The sequence below is a fragment of the Neophocaena asiaeorientalis genome, unplaced genomic scaffold, assembly GCF_003031525.2.
Source record: "Neophocaena asiaeorientalis asiaeorientalis breed wild unplaced genomic scaffold, Neophocaena_asiaeorientalis_V1.1 scaffold292, whole genome shotgun sequence".
NCBI lineage: Eukaryota > Metazoa > Chordata > Mammalia > Artiodactyla > Phocoenidae > Neophocaena > Neophocaena asiaeorientalis.
In genome coordinates, this window is record NW_020173241.1 from 828827 (window position 1) to 843150 (window position 14324).

At 57.2% G+C, this 14324-nt stretch overlaps 1 protein-coding gene across 1 annotated transcript in view; it reads left to right on the forward strand.

Moving 5' to 3' along the window:
- Nucleotides 1–6410: 6410 nt before the first annotated feature.
- Nucleotides 6411–14324, forward strand: part of DBN1 (drebrin 1) — an 11457-nt gene continuing 3543 nt past the window's right edge. Inside the window, exons 1-10 of the mRNA XM_024745646.1 lie at nucleotides 6411–6424; nucleotides 8109–8164; nucleotides 8744–8856; nucleotides 9037–9111; nucleotides 9191–9337; nucleotides 9477–9554; nucleotides 9792–9943; nucleotides 10029–10092; nucleotides 13336–13395; nucleotides 13484–13607. Of these exons, the coding sequence (XP_024601414.1) occupies nucleotides 6411–6424; nucleotides 8109–8164; nucleotides 8744–8856; nucleotides 9037–9111; nucleotides 9191–9337; nucleotides 9477–9554; nucleotides 9792–9943; nucleotides 10029–10092; nucleotides 13336–13395; nucleotides 13484–13607 (883 nt within the window). The remainder of the gene's footprint in view (nucleotides 6425–8108; nucleotides 8165–8743; nucleotides 8857–9036; nucleotides 9112–9190; nucleotides 9338–9476; nucleotides 9555–9791; nucleotides 9944–10028; nucleotides 10093–13335; nucleotides 13396–13483; nucleotides 13608–14324) is intronic.

Sequence of the window (14324 nt, forward strand, 5' to 3'; positions counted from 1 at the left end):
CAGATCTCCCCCCCACCTCCATTTCTCAGTTCTGCTTTTCTCAGTGCTGGCTTTATTCTCAGGCAACTCTCCCCATTATTAGCAAAGACGCCCCTCAGCCAGCTCCAGGCCCACATCCAGTGGGGCCAGCTCAGGGCTGGCTCCCATTGGACTGACTTGGGTCATGTGTCCATTCCTGAAGCAGTCACTGGTTCTGACCCACTGGCCTGAATCACATGCTCCCCTCTGGAGCCTGCAGTGGAAAATCAACTGGAAGACGGGCAGGGATGCCTGACCATGGACATCCACTGCACTGGGCAGACATCCTGCTCTCCACGCCTAGGATCCCTGCCCCCTGACTCCTTCCCTAGACCCCACAGCTGTAGCCTCAGGAGCTACTACCAAATTCCAGGCCAGCCCCTGGATGCAAAAATGGGGGTGCTAGAAGGGGAAGCAGGGAGGGTGTGTGCTATGCTGAAATGATGCAGGACAGACTGGGGTTCCCATACAGATTTTGCCACTCACCAGCTGTGTATTACAGGGCAAGTAACTGCCCCTTTCTGAACCTCGGTTTTCCCAGCTGTGAAATAGTAATAATGGCCAACGTATGAATAGCACCTACTATGTGCAGTTGCCATTTTAAGCATTTTCTAGATACTTTTTAAAAATCCTCAAACAGGGTCTTCCCTGGTGGCGCAGTGGTTGAGAATCCACCTGCCAATGCAGGGGACATGGGTTCGAGCCCCGGTCTGGGACGATCCCACATGCCATGGAGCAACTAAGCCCATGCTCCACAACTACTGAATCTGTGCTCTAGAGCCCGTGAGCCACAACTACTGAGCCTGTGTGCCACAACTACTGAAGCTCGCACGCCTAGAGCCCGTGCTCCACCATGAGAGAAGCCACCGCAATGAGAAGCCCGCGCACTGCAACAAAGAGTAGCCCCCCCCCTCACCGCAACTAGAGAAAGCCCATGCGCAGCAACAAAGACCCAGCACATCCAAAAATAAATAAATAAAACAAACAAATTTTAAAAAAGCCCTCCTCAAACAGACCCTATGAGGTGGGTACCATCATTATCATCCCCATTTTATAGTGAGACAAGAAAGGCCAAGCAGAGTCTAAAGTCACACGGTAGTCTGTGCAGCTCAGGAGCAGAGCTAAGTGGTGAAAGTGGCTGGCCCCATGCCAGGGGCAAGACCTGGAAAGTGCTGGGAGCATTGTAATGATGAGGGGGCAAATTCTGAAGGTGTGCTTGGTAGGAACTTGCAGAGGGAGGGTGAGGGCAGAGAAGGCTCCACCAGCTGGTGCTGAAAAAGTCCTGAAACCTACATGTCAGCCTTGAAGCCTTCTCTGAGAGGTGTGGGGGAGTGCAGAGCAGGAAGGTGGGCGTGGGAGGGCGGGGCTGCAAGGAGGAAGGGGAAGGGGTTCTTGCTTCCTAAGCCTTCATCCAGTCATATCTTATCCTCACAACATGTTGTCAAAGAGGAAACTCAGAGAGGGAAAGCATTTTCCTCAAGGTCACACAGCAAGTGACCAGCTTCTGGATCTCTTTCTTGGCTTTTCCACTCTGGGGACCCAGAAGCCATTGGACTAGGCTCCCAGTGCTGAGCGGGGGAGGGGCAGGGAGGAGCTGGAGATCTAGGAGTGGGAGAGACTTGAAGGGTGATCAGTGCTGGGAGTGGTAGACATGAAAGGCTGGTGGGAGGGCCTCCAAGGAGGCACCCAGCACCCACCCACCAAGGCTGAGTGTGTGGGTTTCAGGGGCAGCAGGTAGCTGATGGGAGGCAGATTTGCAGAAGAGGTAGTGATCATTGGTCACCCTGCTCCCACCGGTTGAGGAAACTGAGGACTACAACAGGGCCACTGAACTTGGCAATTTAGTGGTCTCTGGTGACCTTGGCCAGAGCAGTGCCAGGGAAATGCGGGAAGGAGACAGACTACAGATGTACAAATTATAGGATGATAATGATGTGGAGGGGTGAAGGGTAGGCTCCAGGGAGGGTGAGCAGGGAAACTTCTTGCTCCCCTGAAAATAGAGAAAACTGGGCATGGGGCATATGGGGACTCTGTACTATCTTTGTAATTTTTCTGTGAATTTCAAACTGTTCTAAAATTAAGTTTGTTTAAAAATATAGATGGCAAAGAGGTAAGAGTGGGTGTGGCTGGAGTTTGTAGGTGGCTGGGGGGAAGTAGGAATTTGAGGAAGGGAAAGCATGCAGGTAGGGCTTCTGTTTTTTGGATGTGAAATTGAGTGAGCAGGAGGCTGGGGAGGGGGCTTCGGGATGGGGAGATGAAAGGCATTCTGGGCTGGGAAAGGTCAAAGGAAGCAGGAAGGGACTGAGGCTGGAGATCCCTCTACCTACCGCTCCCAGGCACCCCTCAGCCCTGCTGTGGGGTCTTCCTCCCTCCCCGGAAATCCTACTGACTCTGCCTGGGACTTGCTCCAAGTGGGGGCCGTGGAGAAACTGCCAGGCCCAGGGGTCCATGGGCATAGTGGACGCAGAGAGTTCCCATGAAATGTATTGAGTTTTAAGAGGTTCTTCCCACCCCAAAGTGCTGGGGCCCACTGCTGGAGATCAGTGCACACACTGCTCTCCTCCTCTTGGCCCAGCTGGTTACCCAACTCAGAACTCAGAGGCCCAGCCCCACCACCTCCCAGATTGGACCAGGTAAAGTTTGCTCAGGTTCTGTCACCTCCTCTGGGAGGACAGGGGTGGGAGGCTTTGTAGGTGGTGGTAAAGGCTTCTGAGAGCTGCAGAGGGTTTCAGGATTCCAGCTCAGACAGGACCAGAGATGCTCCAGGAGGCCCTGGCAGTGGTGTCCACTTCCCCTTGAGGGACTCCTCTTAGGCCCCAGTGTTTTCTGTGTTCAGAGCTTTGGGAAATTAAGGTGCCAGGAAGCTGGCCCTGGAGTGTCCTTGGAGGAGCCCTGCCCTGAGAGTCTGGGGTTAGATTCCTCTGGGAGGCCTGAGGCTTGGGAGAGAAGGCAAAGGATCTCCTAGTCTGGCCCCACCTGAGAGGACTCAGGGGGCAGCTGGTAAGGGAGGGGTGCTCAGCATAGGGTAGGGCAGGGATGGGGTAGAGGTTGGCAATGTTGGGGTAAGGAGCTGAGAATGGTCTAGGAGGCAGGGATGGAGGGGTGTGGTTGGGAACAGGGATCAGAATGGGAATAGGGTAGGTTGGAAAGAGGAGGGTGCAGCTAGGGATGGGGTCTGATGAATGGGTAGTGGGTGTGTGCTAAGCATGGGGTTGGGAGTGGGGCTGGAGCTGGGAGGGGAAAGAAATGGGCTGGATTTGGGGATGAAGACAGCAGTGGACAGTGATGGGGATGGACTAGGAATGGGCCTTTCAGAGGTGGGGATGGGCTGCAGATGGGCCAGGGGTGGCTGGCACAGGAACTGGGTTGGGGCTGGAGGTTGGGATGGACCAGGGATAGGGGTGACGCTGGGTGGAGATAAATTAAGGACGGAGTGGGGCTGGGCCGGGTTGGAATGGAGTGGATTTGGGATTGGGACCGGGAGCTGGGAAGGAGAGGGATGAAGCTGGGCCTGGATAGGGATTGGAAAGGTGGGGACGGGGCTAGGTTTGTGGCTGGGGACACCACAGGTGAGAATTTGGGACACGGGAAGAATGGCCCCGTGCAGATGGGTATACCCGCCCGGGCGCGGGGTGCAGGGACTGACGGCGAGGGGCGTGGGGGCGCCCCGGGGCAGGCCGGGAAGGGGGGGCGGGCCTCCCCCCGGCCGGGTCGGGGCAGGCCGGGCCGGGCCAGGCGGGGCACCGGCGGACCCCAAGCGCCCGGAGGCGGCCCCAGCCGCGCGGTGGGAACGGTGGCCGGACGCGGGCTGGAGAGACGCAGGGTGCAGATGTGTGGCCCGGGGCCTCCCGGCCTTGTGGAAGCCCATCGCCCGCCCCCTCCCCTTTGCCTCGGGCCGGGCGGACAGGTGTGCATGGGCGGCCAAGGGCACCTTTGCCACCTTTGAGCGGGCGAGGACGGGGCAGGGACCGAGCTAGCAGAGCCAGCGCAGCCTACCCGGCCCAACCCGGCCCCGGCCACAGCACAAAGGAAAGCTAGGGCGGGGGAGGAGCAGAGCGGGCTGGGGGCCGGGGCGCCCCGCCCACCGGGGGGCCTCTCGGAGTTGGGGTGTGATGGAAAGACGTTCATTGCCACAGGGCCACCGCCAAGTGACTCCTGTTCCCCTGAGGGGTCGAGGCGGAGGCAAGGATAAGTGCTCTCCTCGATGCCAAGGGGATTGCAGGGAGTAGGCAGCTGGGCTGGGACATGCCAAAGGAACTGAACTGCCTGCCTAGGGAGCCAGGTGGGGTCCCTGGGAGGAAGCCCCCAGGCGCACCACTCTGCAGGGAGTTCCCAGAGAAGGATGAGGGGGTGAGTGGATCCACTGAGCCCCTAGCCCGGTGGCCCAGGGGCAAGGGGCTCTCAGCTCCTCTGTGGGGGAGGAGCTGGGCTGCCCTCTCCTCCCCTCCCCAGCTGTTGTCTCCCCCTAGGCTGTGGGAGGGGTTGGACCACCTGCTCTGGGACCGGAGTCCCCAGGGTGGCAGGAAAGCCAGGGGGTTTCACACTGCCCCATTCAGGAATCATCATCCTCCCAAGATACTCTTCTCCTGGGGCAGATGCCCATTCTGTTCCCTAGGGCTCTTCTCTCCTTGGCAGGCAGGAAACACAAAGTGAAGGCAGGTCTGAGGGACCTCACTTGGGCTGGCCTCACCCTCATGCTGGGAGGACACTGACCTGGGGGCTGGAGGAGGGGACAAGATGGCCAGGCATCCATGCCACAGTACTGCAGCACTGGCGGGCGGCCAGGCCTGGAGGGATGGACGCGGGAGACAAGCAAGCTCTCGTGTCCTGCGGGTCAGTCGCAGGAGAGGCCAGCACAGGCTAAGCGGGCAAGCGGCCCATCCGTTGTCCCAGCCCTGCCCCATGGGGACTGAGATCATGGGAGGAGTTCAGGGCAAGTGGCCGGCTTGGCCTGGTGGAGGAGCTGGCCTTGGGATATGGGCCATGCCTGGAGAGAGGCACAGCCCACCTCAGAACCCTTGCCCTCCAGTCTGGGGGTGCTGCCTGCCACCACCCCATTTACCCCTACCTTCCCAAAGGCAGAGCTCCCACAGCCACTGCTGGCCCACATCCTGCTCAGCAGAGGCCTGGGCTCCCACCACCCAGCAGCATCCATGTGGCCAAAGTGAGTTATTCATCACTGGCGTGCCTCACCCCTCCCCCACCCCAATCTGCGTTGTGTGTGGGACACACACAGATGTACACATGCACCGTCATACATACATACATTTGCTCACTCCCAAGGGCCCAGATAAACATTTGGTAGAAAGGATGTGAGGATCACCCTGCAGAAGGGGACATGAGGGCCCCCAGCACCTAGCGCAGAACTCCACAGGGGTACAGTGGAGTCTCAAGACTCAGGGGCAGACCCTGTACTCAGAGGCTGGAGGAGGGCGTCTTGGGTAAAATTGCTGTCTGGGCAAACGGGGCTTGGCACTTCCCTCCCTTACCTTGCCTCTGAGTGGGGAGTAGGGGTGGGGGAGTTCACTCCTAGGTGGCTCGCTCTGAAATGGACCGCTGCCCTGATGCTGGCAGCAGGGGACCCAGGAAGTCAGACTGTGTAGTGAAAAGAACTAGTGTTGTCCTGGATGTGATCCGACTTGCTATACATAGCCACACCAAGTCTCTGCTCCTCTCTGGTCCTCTTGAAAAGAGGAAAAGGGGATTGGGCTCAACCATACCTGGGATACCCGAGGCCCTTCCAGTTCTGATATCCTGAGAGTGTGATTGTCCTGAAGAATCCACCTGCCCTGAGCCCCCCATCCTCAGCTGACCCCAGGATCTCCCTGGAGCTGCTACATTCCAGCTCCCACCTCACCCCAGTCCACTTTCTCTGGCCAAGATGGTCCCACCTTCACGAAGCTTATAGTTCAGGACAGTGTCTGTCTCCAGGGGTTGGAGGTGGTGTAGATTCCTGCCCCCCTCCATCCTGATTCCTTGCAGTTTCACCAGCTCCCACCCACCCAAGGCTCAGGCCACCTCGAATGTGTTTGAGAAGCACTGGTGGTCTAGTGAGCACTGGGGCAGGCTCAGGTGCCTCTTCCTGTCCCTGCTGGAGTGTGGTAAGCGCTTTGGGGAGGTGCAGCGCAGGGCAGGGCTTCATGGGAGCTGGCATTGGGTCCCTGAGAGATTTTAGTTCGGGATGGGCATGGGGTGGAGAAACAGGTCTGGCCTCCCTGTGAAGGGAACCACACAGGCAGAGGCTCCAGGTTGGGAAATATCCAGAACTGTGCTGGGAATCAGGGAGTCATCCAATGTGACCCGAGTGTATGGTATGGATACGGAGGTCTGGTTGGAAAGGCAGGTGGGCGGAGCTCAGGGTTGAAGGCCTGCTGAAACCTTTGAACTTAACTATGGTTTCCACCAGGTAAGGGCCAGGGCTGCAGCAGGAAAGGTGGCTGCAGGTGGGTAGGCAAGGAGTAAAGAATGGAAGGGGCAGGTTCCTGGGAGGAGCCAGGGTCCCTCAGAGAGCCTAGGAGAGGCTGACAAGTCACCCCAGGGAGGTGTGATGGCCAGAGCAGTGTCTGGGAACCAGGGTCTTGGAGTTCTGCCTCAGTTTCTCATCTGTGGAATGGAGAAGGGAAGACCCTGCTTCTCTAAGGGCCTTTTGTTCCCAGTGGTGGGTTAGGGCAGCCAGACAGGTGGTGGGACAGCTGTGTTGAGAAGCAGCTGCCAGGACTGTAGCCTGGGCAACAGTTGGACCAGGAGCTCCCGGCCCCACAGCCCACCTGTGTCCCTTTCAGGAGGGAGGGATCCCGAGAAGCAGGGGGCTGGGGGCCCATTTGGCTCTGGCAGTGACTTGTGCTGACCTCATGGGGCTGGGCCTGGACCAGGCCCTCCCTGCTCCCTCCTTGCTCCGCCCTCCACCCTCCTCCCTCTCTCCCTTCCTCCCTCTTTCCTTCCCTCCCATTTCCCTTGCTCCTTCATTTTCTCTTCATCCCTTCACTTCCCTCCCTTCTCTTGTCTTCTCTGTCTGCCTCCTCTCCCTGCTCGCTTTCTCTTCTGCATCTCCCTGGTGCTCCTGCTTCCTCTCCTCCTAGCCCCCTACCTTGGCAGTAAGGAAAGGGGAGCTTGGGGGAGGGGCTGAGCCTCCTGCACCTCCGGTACATGACCTTTATTCCTGGCCCCAAGCCTGTCCTCCAAGTGGGTCCTGGGGAGGAGCTGTCTCTGTCTTCCCTTCTGTGAAATGGATGCTGTGCCACTGCTACCTGTGTAGAAAAAGCTAGGGAGGAGGAGGAAGGAGGAAGGCTGCTAGGTCAGCTTTCTGCCAAAGCTGAGAGGGAAGGCAAGGCCAGCAGTCCCAAGAGGCCAGAGCCTCAGCTAGGGCGGAGGAGACCTAGGGCTGGAAGGCTAGGAGAGCACATTCACCCAGGGGCCAGAGTCCAGGCAGGAGTGACCATGGTGACCTCATCCCCATTTCAGAGAGACTGAGATTGAGACTGAGGGCGTGTCCCCTTGGGGTCCTTTGTGTTCAGGAGAATGCAGCTGGGGTGGGCCGGTCGCGTGCCAATTGCTGGGTTGCCATAGTTACCAGGGGATGCCCAGAGCTGAACAGCACCAGGTTCTCTCTCCCCATCCCCCTCGGTGTGGGGGGAGGGGCAGTGGGTACCGAGGCACGCGCCAGGTAGGTTCCTGGCAACGGCCAATGGGGATGAGGAGCGGTAGCCAGGGAACGGTAACCAAGGAACCGTCGCCTTGGAATCTCCATCTCACACCGCTGGCTGGGTTGCAGGCTGCTAGGGCCAGGGCTCCGAGGACGCAGCACACTGGCTCACTGGAAGCAAGCGACTGGGCAGCGATTTCTTCCCCACTGCTTGCTCCCCACCTGACCCAGTCCCCCTCCATCAGATCCCAGACTGTCCCTCACTGGGTTCCAGCCTGAAATGGTGCTTAGCCATTGTTGTCATGGTGACAAGGCTTAAGTGCTGGGCTGGAACCCCCCTCCTGTCCTGCCCCCTCTGTATCCCTCCTACCCCCCCGAGAGCCGTCTCCACCCAAAATTGGCTGCCTGGGCCCTGCCAGTTCTCCCAGCCACCCCTCCCTCTCCCCAGGGCTCTGTACACATATGAGGATGGCTCAGATGACCTCAAGCTTGCAGCGTCAGGAGGTAAGAATTCCAGCCATTCCTTTGCCTTCCTCTCCGCTCGCTCCTCTGGTTGTTTTCTTCCCCACCCGCCTGGCTCCAGGCCACCTCGCTGCCTTCATCCAGCAGACCCACACTTGTCTGGCCAAGTGTCCTTCCTGTGGTTATCCCTAAGATCCCCAGGGTGGGGAGGGAGGGAGACTTGTTTCCTGTTTGATTATGAGAAGACTGAGCCTCAGAGAGGGAGAGTGACTTGCCCGAAGTCACACAGCTAGGCGGGAACGGGCCTGGCAGGGATGGCCCAGATCACCCCACTTTCTTGAGAGCCCTAAAAGGTTTTATTTTACCTCAGTGGGTGCCAGCCCCGCGTGAGACTTGATGTGTGAAGAACACTTCCTCACTTCTTCCCCAAGGTCCTGGGGGATTCAGAGGCAAAGCTCACACCTGCCTGCTGCCTCTTTCACACCAACACAGAACTCTGGGACTTCCAGATCTCTGGCGGTGCCTGCAGAGCCCACAGGAAGAGTCTTTGCTTTGGGTTCCAGGCCCTTTGTGGGGGAGGGATTCAGGAGATGGCGCCTGACACCCTCCTGATTCCCCCAGATGGGGGCTTGCAGGAGCTCTCTGGCCACTTTGAGAACCAGAAGGTGATGTATGGCTTCTGCAGCGTCAAGGACTCCCAGGCTGCCCTGCCGAAATACGTGCTCATCAACTGGGTATGCAGCTATGGGCTGGGGAAGGGAGCCGAAGGCCCAAGAACGGTTATCCTCCGTCCCACTCCACTCACTGACACTGCTGGAGAGAACCCCACTAGTCCCGGGAAGAGAGCCCTGGGCCTCAGCCTGCCGCCAACTCTTGTCCTTTCCCGACACCCCCTTTCGCTGGGTACTTTGCAGGTTGGCGAAGATGTGCCCGATGCCCGCAAATGTGCTTGTGCCAGCCACGTGGCTAAGGTGGCCGAGTTCTTCCAGGTGCGAGCAGGGTCAGGGCTTATGGGGGCGGTGATGGGAGGGAGCCCTGCCGCCTGAACACGCCTTCTTCCTGCTGCAGGGCGTCGATGTGGTCGTGAACGCCAGCAGTGTGGAAGACATAGATGCGGGCGCCATCGGGCAGCGGCTCTCCAACGGGCTGGCACGGCTTTCCAGCCCCGTGCTGCACCGACTGCGGCTGCGTGAGGATGAGAACGCCGAGCCGGTGGTCAGTGTGCGCCCCGGGCAGGCTGGCCCTGCCCAGGGCTCCGCCGTCCGGTTCCTCTCAGTCCTCACCCTTTGCGTGTGGGGGCTCCTGAGCGCTCGGCCTGTGGGCTGCGCTCACGCCAGGCCGCTTGACTCTGCAGGGCACCACCTATCAGAAGACCGACGCAGCTGTGGAGATGAAGCGGATTAACCGCGAGCAGTTCTGGGAGCAGGCCAAGGTGTGGACCCCGACCCCGGCCTGCAGGCTGAGCTGCCGCTCCCTGTCCTGACCCCATGGGGTAGCTCTGCCTTCTCTCCCTAAGGGCCTCGCTTGCACAGCATGGCCCATCTTACGTGCTTCCCCTACTGAAAGAACGAGCCCCTGAGTTCTCAGAACCCTGGGTTGGGGATGGGCTGGAGGGCTGGGGCGGGCCCCAGGCTCAGGGCCTGCACTGCCTTGGCACGGGGTGCTGCAGAAGGAGGAAGAGCTGAGGAAGGAGGAGGAGCGGAAGAAGGCTCTGGATGAGAGACTCCGGTTTGAGCAAGAGCGGATGGAGCAGGAGCGGCAGGAGCAGGAGGAGCGGGAGCGGCGCTACCGGGAGCGGGAACAGCAGATCGAGGAGCACAGGTGCGCCCCGCCCCACCCCCGGGGTGCCGGGCCGTGGGCCCCACGTGGGCCCATCCTGAAGGCTTGCCTGCACCTCTCATTCCAGGAGGAAACAACAGACTTTAGAAGCAGAGGAGGCCAAGAGGCGGTTGAAGGAGCAGTCTATCTTTGTAAGTTCTTAGTCGGGGTTCCTGTCTCCTGCCCAGGGAAGCGAGGATGGTCCTCGTGTTCCTGGGCCTCTTGCGGGGGGAGTAAGTGTCTTGGGGACAGTGCTGGGCATTCTGGGTACCGCTGCATGGGCATGGGGTAGCATGCAGTGTCAGGCCTGGTACCCGATCATGTGAGGCTCTGTTCCCTGGCTGTGGAAAGAGACCTCCTTGGAGAAGCTAACACTCTAGACCGAAAGAGAAAATCTACCTTGACCCAGACCCTCACTGACCAGGCTCCTCCTGCCCCCGCCCAGCAGGGCCTGAGGGGCTCGAGGTGGATTAGACATGCTTCCTGCACTTATATGGGGCTCGAGGCCTGGTCCCCACGGCAAGAATACTGCAGAGCCATTGAATGGATCTGGGCTGGAGTTCTGAGCATCTACATACAAGTGTGTGTAGTGTCTCTTTGAGAACAGGTACTTGTTCCAGGGGTGCTGGCTGAACCTCCAAACACTGGGATGGCCCATAGGGTCATCATGATTGACCCCTTCAGAATCACAGTGGAGTCAAATCTTCATGCTTTGAATTGAATCTTATACTTGAGAAATAGTTAAGATCATTCAAAGCTGAGCATGGTTAGAGTTTAGGACAGGAGGTGGGCAATAGTCGTCTGGACTGGGACTGTGTTGGGTAGCCGTTGGGCCACAGGGACTCAGACAGACTCCAAGGTCACACCCACAGGAGGCTGGGAGGGAGCTGGCAGGACAGCCCTGCCGGCACTGGCATTAATGGCTGTCATAGGTCATTCCACTCACGTTAGCCCCTGGGGGTGGAGAGGACGTGTGGTTAGTAAGCTGCAGCCTCATTCATTCAGCAAACCCTTGCCACCTGCCATGTGCCGGTGTGAGAAACATGGTGGAGAACAAGATGAACAAGGCTCTTTTACAATTAATTGATTAATTAGTTTATTTTTAATTGTGGCAAAGTGTACATAACATAAAACGTACCATCCTTACCATTTTTCAGTGTACAGTTCCGTGGTGTTAAGTGTATTTATGTTGTACAGCCGTCACCACTGTTTATCTCCGGAATTTTCTTCATCTTCCCATACTGAATCTCTGTACCCATTAAACACTAACTCCCCACTGCCCCCTCCCCCAGCCCCTGGCAACTGCTTTCTGCTTTCTGTGTTTAAGAATGTGACTACTCAAAGTACCTTGTATGAGTGGAATCACGCCGTTATTTTACCTTTTGTGACTGGCTTATTTCATTTAGCATAACATCTTCAAGGTTTATCCATGTGTCAGAATGTCTTTTCTTTTGAAAGCTGTTAATGTTCCATTGTATGTGTATACCAGATTTTGTTCATCCATTCAGAGCAATTTCTTTTCAAAAAAGCTTGTTTTTATGGAAAATTTCACATACGTACACAAAAGTAGAAAGAATAGTATAGTGAACCCACTGAACTGATTGCTCATCTTCACCAATTACCAGTGTTTCAGGCAAAGGCCTACAGTGTCACATCATTATTTTATAGTCTCATCTGGCCCTTCAAGTGTGGCTCATGTGACAGTGGCAGTAGGTGTTTTAGCAGGTCACTGTGGTTACCCTGCAACTTCAGGTCCTCTGAGGGAATTCCCACATGAGAAACTTTGGCATTTAGAAGTGCTTTACGTTGGCTTAAGGAGCTGTTCTGCTTTCTCTCTTCTGATAAGAATTGCATTCCTTATGTGAGTTCTCTTTTTGCCCGGGATGCCGGGGAGCTTCCATTTATCTGAAGATGCTCAGGCATAGCAGTGCTATTGACCTTTATGGTTAGTGCATTGATGTCTCTCTCCAACCCCAAGCTCTAATTTGTTTCAGTGTTTTTTTCACAGTGTTATGTAGTTAAGGTTTTTGTGGTAAGCTGCCTCTGGTCCTTTTTTTTGAACAAGGCAGAGGAACCTAGCAAGGTTATACTAGGCAGGGGCAGCGTAACAGCAAAGGCTGGTGGGATGTACATTTTGGGGGGAAGGCAAGGAGCCTTCCCCAATGACTGGAGCCCACTGGGAAATTTGGGAGGAGAGAGCAAGGTCAGAGGAGGAGTTTAGACTTCATTCTGGAAGACACAAAGTGGCAGTTGGGGTGACAACCCTCTTGAGGCTTTTGGTGTGATGAGTTCAACTGAGGAAACAGGTATGAACTGAACCTTGGGCTGGCCACTCACACACATAAGTGAGTTCTTATCCTGTATTACCCACAGAGGGTGGGGAGATGATCCAGAAACAGGAAATTATGACGCAGTGTAATCTGCGGTGTATGCCTGGAACACCTCATGGGGACCCAGGGAAGGAAATGACCTGAATGGGCCAGGGACCCCTTCCCAAGGAGGCAGTGCCCAAGCTGAGGCCGGAAGCAGGAAGAGCTGGACCTGGGGTGGGGGTCGGGTACTTGGGGAGAGAGATTCGTCTCCCATGCCAAGGCACGGAGGTGGGAAGTTGTATGCATGTTCCAGGAACTGCAACTACATCATGCTGAGGACTTTATGCCTGCATCTCACAGGGTGTGGGCGAGTCAGGGTGGGAGGGGAGCGTTGTGAGAGGTGATGGACTAGATCAGGCAGGGAGAAGGGAACATGGGCCAAGCAAAGGGGCTCCACCTACCTCTACTCCTGTGGTTGCAATCTCAAAACAGAGAGTGAAGTGGACATGTGAAGGGCAGTAGGGAGTGGTGGGGACTGTGGTGAACTGGACAACACACGCCCTGTGGGCTGCTACAGTGCAGCTCTAGTCGATGGCTGCTTTGGGACACGCTGGCCTGTGTTGCCAGGGCTTCTGGCATTTCGAGAGAAACTGGAGACCCTGATCTCAGTAAGAAAACCTGATTTTTAAGTGATGGCGACTAATTAACATTTTGAAAAGATCCTTTCAGGTCTGTAGAGAAGAAATGGGGGGAAAGAGAACAAGGAGGCAGGGGACTAATGAAGAAACCTTAGTCGTGATACCAAGATCCACGCAGCAGTGATGGAGGTGTGGTTGGCTAGGTGCTGGGGTAGGAGGTTCGAGAAAAGTTAGCTGCAAATCAGGGAGTGCTCCTGGGTGGCCCTGGGTGCCCAGGGGCCTATCTGGACTGGAGATGAGGTGGCTGAGGACCTTGCAGATAGAAGGTGCTGTGTGACTGGGTCGTGAAAGTGTCCAGATAGTGGAGGAAACATGGGGGCTGTAAGAAAGCCAAGAGCTCCTGTGGGAGTGGGGTGCTCAGAACACCTTCCCTTTTGGTTTCCAGGGTGACCAGCGGGATGAGGAGGAAGAGACCCAGATGAAGAAGTCAGAATCGGAGGTAGAGGTGAGAGCCAGGGGGACCAGACATCTGAGTTTGGTAGGGCTGCCTCAGTCGGGCCCCGCCTGGCCTGACCCTTTCCATGTGCCCCCAGGAGGCAGCAGCCATTATTGCCCAGCGACCTGATAACCCACGGGAGTTCTTTAAGCAGCAGGAAAGAGTTGCATCGGCCTCTGCAGGCAGCTGTGATGTGCCCTCACCCTTCAACCACCGACCAGGTAGTCCCAGCTCCCACCCCCACCCAATCCCCACTCCTCAGGTTTTGGCCTTGAGCCTCTTTGGGACCTTTCTTGGAAGGGAAACCTTGCCCAAGGACCCCTTGGAGAAGGCAAGGCCAGTCATCGAGTGTGCTTCCACCCACCACCTCCAGGTGGCAGGGCTGAGAAGGGCTCGGGCAGGGTCAGTGTTGGGCCTGGGCTGAGCAATGGGCTGTGCTCGAGCCATCTGGGCATTTCACACCAGGGCTAAGGCATCCCCCTGGCTGCAAGGAGTAGCCCTGCTGGGGTTGAACTAGGTCTTATCTGAAGGGCTGTGGGTGCATGGGGAGTGGGCTCTTTCCCTGGTCCTGAGTTTGAGCAGCCTGGAGCCTGTACCCAGGGTTCCCTGTTGGATTCTCCCTGTGCAGCTTCCACCTCTCCTTGAAGCCCCTTTCCGCTCCCTGTCTGCTGGTCTGTTTGCCCCTTCTGTGTGCTTGGCTCTGGGCTAGGGTTCCAGGGGTGGGGCAGGCTGTTCCGAGGCGTGGGCTGCCCTGAGGCTGGTTGCATTGTGGCGTATCAGGCTCTTTGCTGTGTGTGGCTGGTGTGGTGGAGTCATCTGTTGGCTTGAGGCTCTGGCCCAGCTTGGCTGAATGCGCGCCCTGGCTGAAGGCAGCTTGGACATCCAGGGCCAGCTTGGGGGTGGATGAGGCCTCTGGGTGGGGGTGGGGGAGACTGACC